Source organism: Dicentrarchus labrax, unplaced genomic scaffold (assembly GCF_905237075.1).
Source record: "Dicentrarchus labrax unplaced genomic scaffold, dlabrax2021, whole genome shotgun sequence".
In the NCBI taxonomy this organism is placed as follows: Eukaryota; Metazoa; Chordata; class Actinopteri; family Moronidae; genus Dicentrarchus; species Dicentrarchus labrax.
The window spans coordinates 14,899,591-14,914,160 of NW_026136716.1; the positions used below are offsets into that span (position 1 = coordinate 14,899,591).

A 14,570-nucleotide genomic window follows, 5' to 3' on the forward strand; every position below is an offset into this window, starting at 1 on the left:
TATCTATAGCTGTTTTTACGCAAGTATACAGTAAATCCCATTGCACAGAAGGGATATAAGCCATAGTGTATACCTGTGGATACACATACAATATAGTGCGCTCTAATCGACATCCTAGACAAACCTTTTTTCTGAACCACGTGTACACTTATCCAGAGAGTGATAAAATCTTATCCTATTCCTAAATTTCTTAAGTTATTCTTTCTTCCAAACTGCAGTGTGTCTTGTTAAGGACACGTGCAGACAGCTTGGTTGTCTTTGATGTCAATGATTCCCAGGACGGTTTGGTGCTACTTGGAGGAGGAGAGGATGAGTCTTTGTACTGTTAGAGGTCAATTGACAGTGAAAACATCCTGTGTTTGCAGATGAAATGTGGAACGGCTACTTCCCATAATATGCTGATAGGTCAGACATAAAAGTATGAATTCTGAGTGATTCCAGTTGCCCCTACCACAGACTTAGGCAATATGGGTATATACACTATCAAGTCAACCAACAGAGAGGTTCTTCAGCAGGAGCACACACTCAGCATGTATAAAGATCCCAGAGGACTTTCAAGCAAGAGGTTTCAGAGGCAACCAAACTGAGCAAACCCAGAGAAAGACCCTATGCTTTCTTGTGGAACTGGTTTGGTTGACAACAAAGAAATGGAGCCCTTGGTCATAATAAAGACTGGGAACAGGTGGAAAAAGGTTTCAAAGTGAATTTTGCACAAAACAAGGACTGCATATTTTGTCCCACCCACCTGCCCCAGCCTTGCACACATATGACATAGGGCTGCAGCAACCGCTTAAAGCAGACATTATTAAAACCATTAACAAAAAAAGTGTGATGCAGAGTCGATGTGAGCAAGTGAGGGAGCGTGCAAATGTGGAACATGATCTTACTTTGATCATGAATCCTAATGTTACTCCACTATTCTGTGGTTTATCAGTGCAGTTTATGAGCTGCTCTGCAGACTGGAGTTTGTTAACAGTGACAAATAGATAGAGCCGCATTACATACACTCGTCTCCCTGCAATGCATTCTTATAAACTATAAAGAACTGGTGAGTTTCATTGATCATAGTGGAAGTGTAATGTTGCAGCAGCTGCTTCGCAAACTGTTTGCATATATTCAATGTTTAATGTAGCCAGTATGTTACACTGAAATTGGTTTGGAAAGAGAGCCCTTTGTAGCCACTGTGGACAGGAGGACAAATCACATCAACTTTGATATGGTAATGAAATTATTTTTATTTTAAAGGAGTCATATTATACCCTATTTCAACAAGTTAATCTAGTTCCCTGGTGTCCTAATGTAATGTCTGTGACATGCGACGTCGGCACGCTCACGCTACCATGACAACAGTTGAACGTGAACCCTGGGAGAAAGATGGCAGCTGGAAGAAACTTTTCGGTCCAACCTTATATGTTTGAACCAGAGTCAGACCCTGAACAAGAAGGAGCTAGCGAAGAAGTTGTTCAATGTAGACTGCAACAAGACGTTTCTGAATGGTGAGTTATGAGCTTTATTTTACTTTTTTCTTAAAAATGTGTATGTTTGTACGTCGGGTAAATACGGTCGCTGACTAAATACGGTCGACCGCTGGCCGCTGTTTGTGTAACTCACTGCTAATAAAAATCTAGATTTCTGTTAATTGAGTAAACATAAGTAGCATGCTATTCCCGTTACACGAGTACATTTCACAAGTCCGCAATATCAGCTACGAGTGGGAATATAGCACTCGTTTTTTTATTCTCAGCTACGCCGTAATGTTACATCATTATTCTGTCCGACATCAAACGTTAATGTTCTATCCACAGACACACTGTAGCCACTTTTCACGCGTGTGTGCTAATTTTACAACCTAGGTGTGAAACGGGGGATGTAGTGGGGGTTGGGGCGACTGTCTACCAGCGCCGTATACCCCATAGTAATTCCTGTTTACCCGTATTTACTGTGTTTCAACATGATGCAACAATTCCAACTAATAACGTCACATCGTTGCATACGCTGACCTGTCGTTATTGCTAACAACATATTCAAATAAAAAACTATAACTGATATCTTTTCCCTTTTTTTGCCTCTGGTTTAGGTGTACTTGTGAGAATTGCACAACAATGCCTACAGAGCCAGAGAATGTCTGCTGCAGGGAGGTACCACAGGCAGTACATGGATGCTTGTTGAATGAAAATGTAACTATTCAGTCATATTATCTGTCATCAAACGTCACTTACCCTTTCAAATTTACAGGTGATAAGAAGACTACATCAGCTTCAAAACCCACCTTCCTGCAGGGTAGACTACCCTGGCCTTGAACCAGTGTGTTTAAATGCATTCTCACTGCAGAAGGAACTAAATATCTACAGAGCAGACTATGGGCGTTTACGTCTGAGGGGAATAGAACAGTAAGTTTTTTTTGCATATAAATTCTGTGTAATTGTAATAAAAATATTCCAAAAACAATTCAATTTTCCCCTTTGTTAGATTGCTTACTTTTCTTGTAAGGCAGTTTGATAATTGTTAAAATGTTACATATCAAACACTAGAAAAGATTCATTTCTGCACAAAATCTAACTTGCAATAACATAATTTATTACATTTAAACCTAGGTCCAACACCAATTTGCTGCTAATAAATGGTGGTATTGGCATTTTGATATTGTGCAGGAATTTATCTTTCATACTTTTGGATACTCATCCCACTCCTAAGAACCTGTCTCTTAATGACCATAATGTTTATGTCCACATATCAAACACTGAAAGTACAAAAAACAGCTTATACAGTTTTATTTTTATGAATACAAGTACAGCAAACAACTGTTCAAAAAATACGTAATACAAATATTTACAAAAAAATGTGGCTAATCATAAATTATGTCTAAATATAAATGTAAAACTAAATATATCTGTACTCTGTTCAGCCGTTACAGGTACTTGGCCTATAGGGGCTTTGTGAGCTGGTGTTGGGGCTTTCTGGGCCGAAGAATTCGCGTGGTACTGCCCAGCTGTGTGGTGCTGCGTATACGGGCGGAGTTCCCCGACGCTCAAGGCATCTATGTGGGGTTCAGACCGGCCCTTGACTGAACCTCGTCACGTAGTGGTCTATCACCTCCTTCTTGTCCGGCCTTTCGAACTGTGCAGTGAGATCCTCAGGAATGGAGATCTTCAACACCTCATCTGTATATGGACCAGGGTCCGGAAAAACCTTCTCAAACACCAGGTCCAAGATTTCATCCACGTAATCTGCAACAAGAAAAAGTACAATATTGTTTTTACTTTATAGTGTTTATTTATTATTTATTAAAAACACAGAAAAAGCCATAGACACTGGTTAATTTATATTTTATTTATTTTACAAATATTTTATAGTTTAATTTTTCAGTGTGATTTTCAATAAAAAGGTTTAAAACTTACGGAAGGTTGGTTGCTTCACTGGCTTTGCTGTGCATTCTCCTTTCTTCCACTTTGGAAAATGAAGCCTGAACAGCGGCTCACCAGCTGAGGTTGTTGCCTGTGGACGGTCTGCATTTTCATTGAAGTGCAGGGCTGCCAGGTATAGTCTTGGGAGGAAAAATAATAAAAGAAAGATTTACACATATAGCTCCATACCTGGCTTATTTTGGTGTGGCTGTATGTGCATACGAATAATTGTAATGATAAAAAAAGCCCCTCTTTACCTGCACAGCATTCCAAGAAAAGGAAAGACTACATTCTTGGGCGCAAAGCGTAGGATGACGCTGTGAAAAGACTCAAGAGATGAGGTTTGGTAATGAGGGCTCAGCTTCCCCACATCTTTGAGGACCCTCTTGTTGCTCAGCACTTTCTCCATCCTGCAGAAGGCTGGTGTTCCTGTGAAAAAGAAGAAAGTGTTTAATAATGTCATTACGTAGAGTGACACTGCCTAAACATGATAATGTGTACATACCTGTTGTCAACCATTTGCTCTTGTCCCTTGAAGTGCGGGTTGGATGCAAACACTGGGGGAAAACAGGATCTTCATGGTTGTGGATGTCCCGGACGTGGTTCAGAATGGACATCCACTTTGCTGTTCTGGTCCTAATAATACAAAAAGCTTTAAAGTCTTTCACATATATTAATTACATAGTAAACCACCATATTACTTTGAATTAACATAGCAGAAATGATATAGCTTACAGTCTAAATTGAAATAATAGGCTACACATCAATAACTGTCAGTGTAACAATAAAGGAACTACACTTATCATAAATAAACTTTTTTCCCCTCTCATGTTGACAAATAAGACACGGAATAATACCTTTTTCCATGTGCCACACATCGTAGTAATGCGTGACATCAGCCTCCCTCAGGAACTTCTGGATTTGGGGGTGACGGTCCGTCACAATACTATCTATAGTAACACCCCGTTCCTCCAACAGAGCAAGGCTCCTCTTCAGGCCCTCTTTCTCCATGTGGTAGCTTCCACCAACCTCATTACTCTATTATTTAAGAAAGCAGATAAAAATGTATTATTTCAGCTGATAAGAGCTACACTGTAACAGATTACAACAGAGATTATTTATGGTCTGTCACTCACTTGAACCAGCTGTAAATCAATAACAGTGTTGCTCCTCATGTCCATCATTGTGTAGCTGCCAAACTTGGCACAATGTCCTTCAAAAGTAAAGTAATTATTTTTTATATATACATTACATAGTATTTATCAGTGTGTTTTATTTATTTTCAAGTAAATTTGTTTATATATAAAAAAGATTATTGACAGAGTATTACATAACTGGTGAGTCTGCTCTCAAGTCACCACCGAGGACGACATTCTGCTGCTGACTGAGCTGCGCCAACATTGCAGTCTGTGCCGTCTTCCACCTGTGTACAATCGCGGGCTCTATGTACATCTGACGCCTTCGAAATGAGTCATATTGAAACATCTTCAACTGCATTGCCCGGAAGATCTGTGGGAGAAAGAAACAGACAGGACAGGCACCCACACGTTAATCACTTTTTCAGAAATACACATTGTGTATATAAATGTAGCTACATCATATGCTATATTCCATTACTTTATTCATAGTTTAGTGTAAATACAATACCTTTTCAAGCTTAAAGAAAGAGGCACCAGTGGCGTACACTGCAGTGGACAGCTGCAGGTTCCCAGCAGGAGTGCTCCCAACAAGAGGCTGGCTGTTCCACTTTCTGTAGAACTCACAATGCGGACACCGCTGTTCTACAGAGAGAAACGTGCCCAATCTTCTTTTCTGCATGTCACATTCCCGCTGACACACAGGGCACACCTGAAACAGCTCCATTAGGCAGTTCTCATACACAATATAAGTTGGAGTCTTATGGACAGGGCTAGAAGATTCCATTCTGCAATAAAAACAAAACATTGACAGAAAATGAGTCAAAGATCATCCTAGTAGAGCTACAATAAGTAGAGGAATGTAACACAAATGATTGGTAAAATGTTTAGGTAACTCACGTCACATCTGCTGACTCAGTCAAGGTTGTGGCAGAGTCTGCAGGGTCATAAGTTGAATCATGTGGCTCCTCTACGTCAACAGAACTGCCTTCTAAAGGGTTCTCCTCTTCCTCCTCCTCCAGTTCCAAGCGACGTCTCTTACTTGGTCTCTTCCTTGGTGTTGATGTAAGAAACGGCAGAAGAGCTGAGGTGCCAACACCAACATCAGTGCAGGAAACAGTTTTCTGTCTGCCTTAAAAACAGACAGATGATGTTATTGTTTATGCAGAATTCTAAAATGATAAGCAATCATATTGTTACTCATTAACAGAACACAAACAGAAGAAATCACATCAACGAATGAAGTAACTTTTGGTCAACTAACCTGTACTTCTGAAATGAGGTTGGAGAGTCTTCATTGAAAGCTGAGTTCCAAATGAGCGTGTTGTTGGTGGGTCTGTCTGAATTGCCACATGATGTACCCTATCCAGCAGTCCAGATGTGCTTGCCTAAACACAAAGAGCAGTGATATTAATACTCAGAAAATACAGTAAAAGCAAATAACTGTCTCTTGGTTGATCTTTTTGTTTCTTGTGATTTTATCCGCAGATTAACAATGACTGTCAGCTGCTAGCTAACTAGCTTTTCACATTGAACAATAGCGTCCTGTTATTGTGCCCAGCTAGTTCAGTTTAAAACAGACTCTGTACTGTAGCTCTCCAAAGTGTGTTGTGCGACAGTAATCATCAACCATGATGCAAGTTCTTAGTAGTCAGTAATACCTGGAAGTGTCTCAGTCTTACTGGAGATATCACATTATAGTACCCGCTATTCTGAATTAGCTCGGACCTTGTTTATAGTTGTTGGTACTGCTCCCTCTATCAGCAACAGTCTTTTGGCCAGTCCCTTATTGTACTGACCGAGGTCAATGGTGAAGTGGTTAGCACACACCAACAGCTTTTTGCCAACTCTAGCCGGAACATTTCCATTGTAAATAAAATGAATCCACTGGACTCGTATCTCTTCTGAGACGGGGATAGTGTGTACAGCTTTGTGCTGTTCTGTGCAGCCCAGCACAGAACATTTGTGTTGCCTTCCCTGATGCATGTCTGCTCGCTCTCTCGCTCGTAGGGACAATGGCGGAGCACGGATAGACAAGGCAGAGTAAGCTGAGGTGGGTGGCAACAGGCAGGTGAAAGGTTGGAATATGCTAATGAGTGCAGCAGGTTACGTCACAAACTACAAACCTCTGAAAGTTCGTGATTTGTCTCCTATATTCTGACTGAGGCAGCCCACAAAAACATGACTGAGTCATTTTTTTTCAAACTTTGCCTGCTGATAGGCCCTCCAGTTTCCCAAATGTACATAATAAAATGATTAAAAAGTTGGTTTTGCATAATATGTCCCCTTTAAGAAAGACTCGAAAAAAATTGGAAACCTAAGTCCTCAAAACAAGCTATTTTGGGAACACATATGGCAAAATAAACTTTTGGCCACATTATGCCTTCGCAAAATACAAATATCCTAATCCTAACATAACTAATTTTATGCATTTATCATGTGCTCCCAAACAAAGAAATTCATTATATATAAATATATATGAGTAATAGATATGCTGGCATGTAATATGTGTAGGGCTTTATTAGGTCTATAGAAGGTAAATAATGACTATACTGCGTAGTAAAGGTGTGCAGGCTTCTGTGTGAATGCAGGTGTTTAACAGCAGTTCAAAAGTACCCTTAATACACCCGTCCACTCCACCTCCAAGAAATTATCCCCCAAATAAACACCACCACTTAAACAAACAGTCAGGACAATAGATGCTTTACAAAGTGAAATTAAAAGGGGAAGTGGATTAAGGCATCTGCGACGGAGAGTGAAAAACTGAACAAATAACCCGTATCTGTGTTATAACTGTGTTCGTTCAGATTACCTCTAGCTCGAGAAGCACATCTGCTCTTGATCCAATCAATTTGATTCCTAATTAAGTTTGAAGGTGAGAATCTGCACAACTACGTGCAGATAAATCTCTCAACACCTGGCCAATATTAAGTGACACAAAACCTGAGACAAAGCTGAACGAGATGAGGAAACACTTTATCCCCTTCTTTCAGTCGGTGGTATGGGATATTCAGCCTCACACCCTGGCCTCGGCTTCATTAGATTGCTTTGAAAAGACTATCTAATCATCAATAATACATGGAGGTAATGCTTCCTTTTGAAAACGAATGGGGAAAAATAGGCTGCAAAAACCCCAATCCATGATCCTTTTCTCTAACTTTAAAGGCACTTGAAGATATTTAATTCAAAAGCAGAACACACCTCAGTCTCTGTTACAGAATATATTTTATGGTGAAACTAAGTGCCTTCTGATTCCCCTCTAAGTCACTATTTGCCTTTCATCCGTACTTCCCCGCTATTTCCCCAAGGCCTCCCCGTTCTCTTTCACACCCATAAAATATTGATCTTTAAATATTTATCCTGCAAACATCCACAGGACCTGACCTGTATTCCCAGTATATGTGAAATATTCACCTTTTGCTAAATAATTGATGGCATCATCCGTGTTTCAGCACCTTTGTGGACCTTTCGGCAGGGGCCCCAGCTGAGACGTGTTTTACTGGAAGGATCAAGCCTCGGAGCGTCTGCAATTTTTTCAACAACGACAAAGCAGAGCAAGTGTTTTAATTGGGCCCTGGGCTGGGGGGGGTATGGCTGGTGAGTGTCAGAGATAGCGGTGTAAAGTGTAAAGAGGTTAGCATGATGACCTCTGAGATGCTGATGGGGTTGTTTGTTAGGTGGGTAAGACAGCGTGGTAATACAATGGGGATGACACTGTGGATAGGGTTGGGGGTGGGTGGTCTGTGCTGACCGCTCTTCAGTGGAAGTCATATTGATCTAGCAGCTAGTTAAGACATGGTAATCCCCCCACTCCCCCCCAGCTCTGCAGTCACTGAAAAGGTCGCGGTACGAGCAAATCCTGGTTAAAGCCAGAGGACCCACATGATACCTGGTGTTTATTCTCTTTCTCATGTCGCTGAGTGGAACAACATTGTATTGTGTGAATTATTTACATGTGCCTCAGGGGTGGAAAAGAGTGCTCAAAGATCCAGCTCAAGAAGAACTGTTGGTAAAACTTTAGAAATACAAGTAGAATGCTGCTTTGACATTCTGTATAGGTGGCGTGGGCTTCAATAGCATTTGATCAAATCTGAATCCAGTATTTAATCTTTTTCAAAAATCCATCCAGCTAAAAATCTTAGTTTTTAATAAAAACTGGGAGATTCTGGCACAGCTGACACAATGCATTATGATAGATTTGACAAGAAACCCTTACCAGGGTTTGGGTCACGGTGGCAACAGTCCCTCCAGGAAGCTGCAATGTTTCGATGGCAACAATTAACGCAAATGTACCAATCCCTGTAATTTCTGCACAACCTTTGTCCAATCACCACAACCTTTCTGCAAATTTGACCAATTAGCAACCAAACCAAATAGTTTAGCATACTGTAGCAGTTTTTTGTGCAAAATTTTGAGCAGAGTCACAGCACAGCAGAGTTGTCGTCAAGACCACCAAAGTCCAAGACCAAGCACAGCTTATTCCAAATCCAAATGGGCTTTAAACTGACCCACACAAATAAAGGGCTCCACATCCAAACCTAAACAGGAGTTTTTTCATATTGACATTCTGTTCTTCATTCTTATTTAAGAGTAAAAGAATGACTCCTGACAATTCATCAAATTTACGTATATGAAGTTTCAGGAAATCACTTCTGTGAGCATGCAATGCAGGCCTGCAATCAACTGACTACACCAATGAGCATTTGATAATTATCTGTGACTTTATTTCACTCCAAGTCACTGTCTGCACTTTATGTCACCTTTCACTGGATAGGGCAGCAGAGGATAAATATTTAAGATGCTCATGACACCTTTATTTATCCATCAAAGTAAAACACTTGGCAGGGCTTCCTTTAGCCTCATGGTCACCTCTGTTGTTTGGCAACCTCATCAACTGAAAGAAGGAATTCACTTGAATGAAACACAAGATCAGTCAACAGTGACATTTGGCTGCATCACACACAACTCCAAAAATAATTTTGTATCTACCCACGTCAATATATATTACTCTGCTTTTTGTTAGAAACTCAATTATGAAATGTCATATCAGGTGAAAATGTGAAAGAAGAAAATATGAATGGCACCATCATGATGTACTGCACATTGTAACAAAACATAACATAGTTAGGTGAAGACCAAATATAAATATATGTATATTATTAAAATATACGAGTCAATTAGGAATTGTATATTCAGTATGATAAAAAAAAAAAAACTAACTGCAAGCAGTGATGAACTGGCCCTCGCACTCGGGGTGAATCAGGGTGTGCTGCTGCCGTGTCACATGCAGACCACAACAGGAAAATTTCACATAAATCAGATCAAAATCGAAGACCAAAAAAAACCAAAACAAATGGCCGAGTTCCTCTTGGGTTTGGGGTTATGAGTCCTTGAGGCTTTTTTGGAAGACATACATAAAAGTATAAAAATGACATTTCCTTTCACCACTAGGTGGCGCTATCACTATTACTGAATATTATCACATAGATGTGTTCAGGGCGGGACGTGAAGTTTGGAGCCGAATGGACAATGTACACTCAAGTTGTAGCAAATTTGTGTGTTCTGGCAGTACATAAAAATTTGACGCCACACCGCAGACACACCCTTTAACAAAAACTCACCAGAATCATAACATATCATCAACAACATGTTTTGCATTTTCTGACAAATTTTCACATGGATCTGATCAACCTGCTAGGAGCAGAACATGGAAGTATAAAAAATTAAATTTCTTTTCACCACTAGGTGGCTCTCTCACTGTTACTGAATATTATCACATTGACGTGTTCAAACGTGAAGTTTTGCGTTGAGATCGGATCATGTACACAGAAGTTATGACAACTTCCTTTTGATTAAATTTAAAGTCAATCCGATGTGCAAATTGCCAGCAATGACAGCTAAATCCCAAATGGCCGACTTCCTGTTGGGTTAGGGATATGGCTTCCATTGGAGTTTTTGTAAGTCAGGATAAGATCTACGCATGTGCCGATTTTTCTGCATATCAGTGAAAGGGGCCCCGGGTGGTACAGTTTATGGTCTCCTGAGGGGCCATTTTGCCATGCTCATAGTGGACCCCTAGGAAATACCACATTTTTCACCCCGACCGACATGACGTGTTTCATGAGTTTTTCGAGCATGTTGCGGCCTCCAAATATGCGTTTGTTTGGGAGGAATAATAATTCCTTAAAATACAATAGGGCCTTCGGGCCCTAATAATACATGCACTTACTCATTTTCTTGACTTATTTTGACTGGGTGGTTTTGACTTTGAGCTGCTTCTTTTAAGGTCAAGATGTGTGAAGTCTTATCTCTGCACTGACTTCCGCCTTGACTTACCCTACATGCATATTACTGCTTATTTATAGCCCCTCTTAGAGTCACTCAAGTGTGGACAAGGGATAAATTCCATTATAGGTGCCTGTGCCATTGCTCTTCTCTATTATGTGCCCTCATGTGTGCCTATACACCTCACTTTATATATGTAAAAGGCAGCTAATGGATATACGAGTTGACAGCAGGGCGACTGTAGACATCATGGTACATGGTCACCCTCAGCTCCCTGAAGGGCAGAACCAAACCAGCCCAGTCACGCCTACTGACTACCAAGAGACCCAATTCCCTCTGATAAGGTTCAACAGATTATTCCAGCCTCCTCATCAGTGGGGAGCTTTAAAAGACTGATTTGGATAAGGCAGTTGCTCTCACCTGACTTGAGAGGGGTCCACCTGCGGATGTGACTCCAAAAAAAAAAAAAAAAACGAGGTCAGCAAGGTGTAGTGAAAATTAACTCAGTTTATGGAAATATAGTGGTAAATCTGCAGTAGGCAAAACTTAAGATGACAAAACCTTCTGCCTATCTCTCTGCTGCCTCATATCACTCTCCTCCTACCAACCCACAAGTTTGAACCACAGCAGATGGAGTGAGTTGCCCGGCAAAATCTCATTCCTCAAAGGGTACACTCTCCACAGCGTGAGCCTCACCAAGACCATGGATGGTCTTGTCGCGAATCTTCTTCTCAAATATGCCCCTCCAGTGCCCTGCAGCCCCAAGTCAGAGGTCAAATAAAAGTAAGAGGTCACATGAAAAGTTAAATGTTCATGTACTACTGGTAAATGACCTAGGAATGAAACTTTGGTCACTAGATAAAGATTTGTAGAAAGATATTTGTAACTAAAGTTGGTATTTTAAAGGATCTCTGTGTAGAATTTAGTGGCATTTAGCAGTGAAGTTGCGACCAACTGAACACTGCTCGCATCTGTATTTGACAACCTGGGATTGTGAAATGTACAGGAGAAACTACAGCAGCCACGAAACTTGCAAAAAACGCAAAAGGCCCCATCTACATTCTGTGTTGGTTTGTCTGTTCTGGGCTACTGTAGAAACATGGCAGACTTCATGGACGGTGACCCAAGGCGTCTGTAAAATGGTGCTCATTCTAACAAACATAACAATTCCTATATTCAGATGATTATACACTAATAAAGACCTATAAATAGAAAAAGTGGAGGCTCCAAGTTATCATATAATGTTAGACATGTTTTTATAGTTCTCAACCAACAATAGTTTGCAATGGACATTTTGTATTTTGTTGTTTAATTTGAAGGAAATTGTTGGTCATCTAGAGTTGTTTCTAATTTTCCTTAAAAACTTTATTAATTTTACAGCTGTTTATTTTATAATTATTGTATATAGTGGCCACTTTCTTAACTTCCAGGATACACCTATTTTGATTTGGTTGCATTTAACTTGCATTGCAGTTATATAATCGATTTATGAATTAATTAATTTTCAGAGGTAGAGCGGGTCGTCCACTAATCGTAAGGTTGGCAGTTCGATCCCCGGCTCGTCTTGCTGCATGTCGAAGTGTCCTTGAGCAAGACACTGAACCCCAAATTGCTCCTGATGCTTTGCATCGTTGTATGAGTGTGTATGAATGATTAGTTTCCGTTCTGGTGAGCAGTTGGCACCTTGTATGGCAGCCACTGCCATCAGTGTATGAATGGGGTGAGTGTGGCATGTAGTGTACAGTGCACTGAGTGGTCGAAAGACTAGAAAGGCACTATATAAGTACAGTCCATTTAATATAAAATAAAATAAAGTAGGCGGCAACTAGACTGTGCAGTTCATAAATATGTTTATGCCACATCATAGCAGGTATATAGAACTCCCACACGTCTTTTATTATTTTTCTAAATCAACACTCCAATTCAGAATTGGATTAGAACAGCCAGACATCCCCTGGAAAACGTAAAGAAAAAAATGTAGATTGCAGACTTATTATTTCTACAAATATGTCAAACACCATCTTTGTTAGAACACTTAACAACAGCAACCCCTTTGACAGCTTTACCCCCTGCTTAAAACGACGCCTCCTTATTGAATAAATCTGACCTCCTACAATTCTTCTATTGAGTAAGGCAGTGGGAACAACAGGTCACCAGTCTGTCACAGGGCTGACTCACTACAGACAACCATCCACAGTCACAGTCACACCTGTGGAATGCCACTTAAGTCAATAATGAAATAGATAACCTTACACATAAATAAATAAATAAGTATAAAATGAATAAATATGGATATGAAATAAATCCTGAAATAAATTAAGCAATAATTATAGAAACAAATGTAAATATAAATGTATAAATAAATTAATATAGTTATATAAATATATATAAGTTTGATTTAAAAATGTTTTTTAGATCTCTTTGTTAGACTAATACAAACTTGTTCCTCTTGCAAGGTTTCAGTCTTATGCATTTGTGGCCAAACTGCAGTGGTAGCAGATCAATCAGTGTCCTCCCTGAGGAAAGGTGTGACGCGAAGACACGTGAAAGAACAATGGCGGCTGCTAAATAGGTCAGTGTAGATGCTGCGTGCATCAGTTATATCAGAACTGGAGAGTATTTCTTCATTAAAAGAAGAACAAAGAACAGCACTGAAGGCTTTCTTGGACAAGAAATTTTCGCTGTTTTCCCGATTGTCTTCAGTAAGAGTTTGACTATGTTATATAGTTTGTTGATCTGATTGGTTAAAGTTTTTCCTGTGATATATGATTATAGACAGATGGTCCATCTAATCACCTGCAAACTATTTTTTGAAAGTGCCTGCCCTTCTCCAAACAGTTTCCAACATTGACTTCCCAGACGGTTCTGTGTAACAAACCAGGAGCGGTCGGGTTACTTTTATTTCCTAATGCCACATTTATTTCCCAGCTCTTTTTTGTTTCCATTCTATTCACATAACTAGTATTTTGCAGTCTCTAGATTGACCACAGACAAGTCATTTATGGCCATTTCATTTTGATGGCACACAATATGACCATTGACTTTACCTGCTAAAGTTACATATCATATATTGCTGGATTCAGCACAGTCAGACCTTTTTAGCAAACCCTAGTTGGTATTTCTGGGACTTTCCAAGCCAAAGCTACCTTAAAGTAAATGAATACATTCATCATAGATCCTAAAATTTGATATTTCCGCCTTGTACTCCTGTTTGTTGACTGCATTTCCCCAATGCATCAAAATATTCACATTCTGTCAATTAAACCACTTTTGGAGTAAATATTTGTATATAAGAATCCATTTCATTTATTGGAGACCTTGAGAATAAAAACACTGTTGTGCTTTGTTTTACTTCTGGTATGTTGTATGTCGAGAACTAAAGCACTTTTGGGGTCTTTCCCTCTAGCCGATAGGGCATAGTTAAAGGTGCACTACGCGATCTTGCATGGTTTCAGCGCAATTTAATTTTTGTCTCAAATCGTAGGTATCTCTCCTTGATCCGCTAGCTGCCTGCCCCCTAAATACACTGTGAAAAAACACGGTCTCTCAACACAGGGCTCGTAAACGTCAAACAAACACTAGGGGGCGCAGGCTGTGCACCAAAATACAACAAACCGCGTTCCAGCCAATCACCGACAAGATGGTTGGGAGAGGGGGAGGGGGTGGGGGTAAGTGCGTGTGCACATAATTGGGGGGCAGAGAGCAGAGTTGATTGAGTTGTGTTTGAGAGTAATGTTTTGGAAAA

At 40.0% G+C, this 14,570-nt stretch overlaps 2 protein-coding genes and 1 long non-coding RNA gene across 3 annotated transcripts; 1 reads left to right on the forward strand and 2 right to left on the reverse strand.

Moving 5' to 3' along the window:
• The first annotated feature begins 1,322 nt into the window (after nt 1–1,322).
• Nucleotides 1,323–3,047, forward strand: LOC127378473 (uncharacterized). The gene is made up of 3 exons (XR_007888054.1): nt 1,323–1,496; nt 2,078–2,390; nt 2,906–3,047. It is a non-coding gene; the product is annotated as an uncharacterized LOC127378473 (long non-coding RNA).
• A 1-nt stretch (nt 3,048) lies between these two features.
• LOC127378466 (uncharacterized) lies at nt 3,049–4,296 on the reverse strand. The gene is made up of 5 exons (XM_051427311.1): nt 4,262–4,296; nt 3,910–4,040; nt 3,662–3,833; nt 3,399–3,544; nt 3,049–3,227 (listed from the first exon to the last, which is right to left on the reverse strand). Exons 2-5 carry the CDS (start codon nt 4,019–4,021, stop codon nt 3,049–3,051), a joined length of 609 nt encoding a protein of 202 aa, XP_051283271.1. The 5' UTR covers nt 4,022–4,040; nt 4,262–4,296.
• A 434-nt stretch (nt 4,297–4,730) lies between these two features.
• LOC127378963 (uncharacterized) lies at nt 4,731–6,173 on the reverse strand. Its single transcript, XM_051428345.1, has 5 exons — nt 6,123–6,173; nt 5,805–5,928; nt 5,441–5,672; nt 5,052–5,328; nt 4,731–4,913 (listed from the first exon to the last, which is right to left on the reverse strand). Exons 1-5 carry the CDS (start codon nt 6,171–6,173, stop codon nt 4,731–4,733), a joined length of 867 nt encoding a protein of 288 aa, XP_051284305.1.
• Nucleotides 6,174–14,570: the final 8,397 nt, after the last annotated feature.

Coding starts and splice junctions, on each gene's coding strand:
- LOC127378466 (XM_051427311.1), bottom strand. CDS start 4,021: ATGTCCATTCTGAACCACGTCCGGGACATCCACAACCATGAAGATCCT. Junction 3,834..3,909: donor GAGCAAATGGTTGACAACAG/GTATGTACACAT, acceptor TCTTTTTCACAG/GAACACCAGCCTTCTGCAGG. Junction 3,545..3,661: donor TTTCTTGGAATGCTGTGCAG/GTAAAGAGGGGC, acceptor TTTCCTCCCAAG/ACTATACCTGGCAGCCCTGC.
- LOC127378963 (XM_051428345.1), bottom strand. CDS start 6,173: ATGGTTGATGATTACTGTCGCACAACACACTTTGGAGAGCTACAGTAC. Junction 5,929..6,122: donor TTGGAGAGCTACAGTACAGA/GTCTGTTTTAAA, acceptor CTTTGTGTTTAG/GCAAGCACATCTGGACTGCT. Junction 5,329..5,440: donor ACTGAGTCAGCAGATGTGAC/GTGAGTTACCTA, acceptor TTTTTATTGCAG/AATGGAATCTTCTAGCCCTG.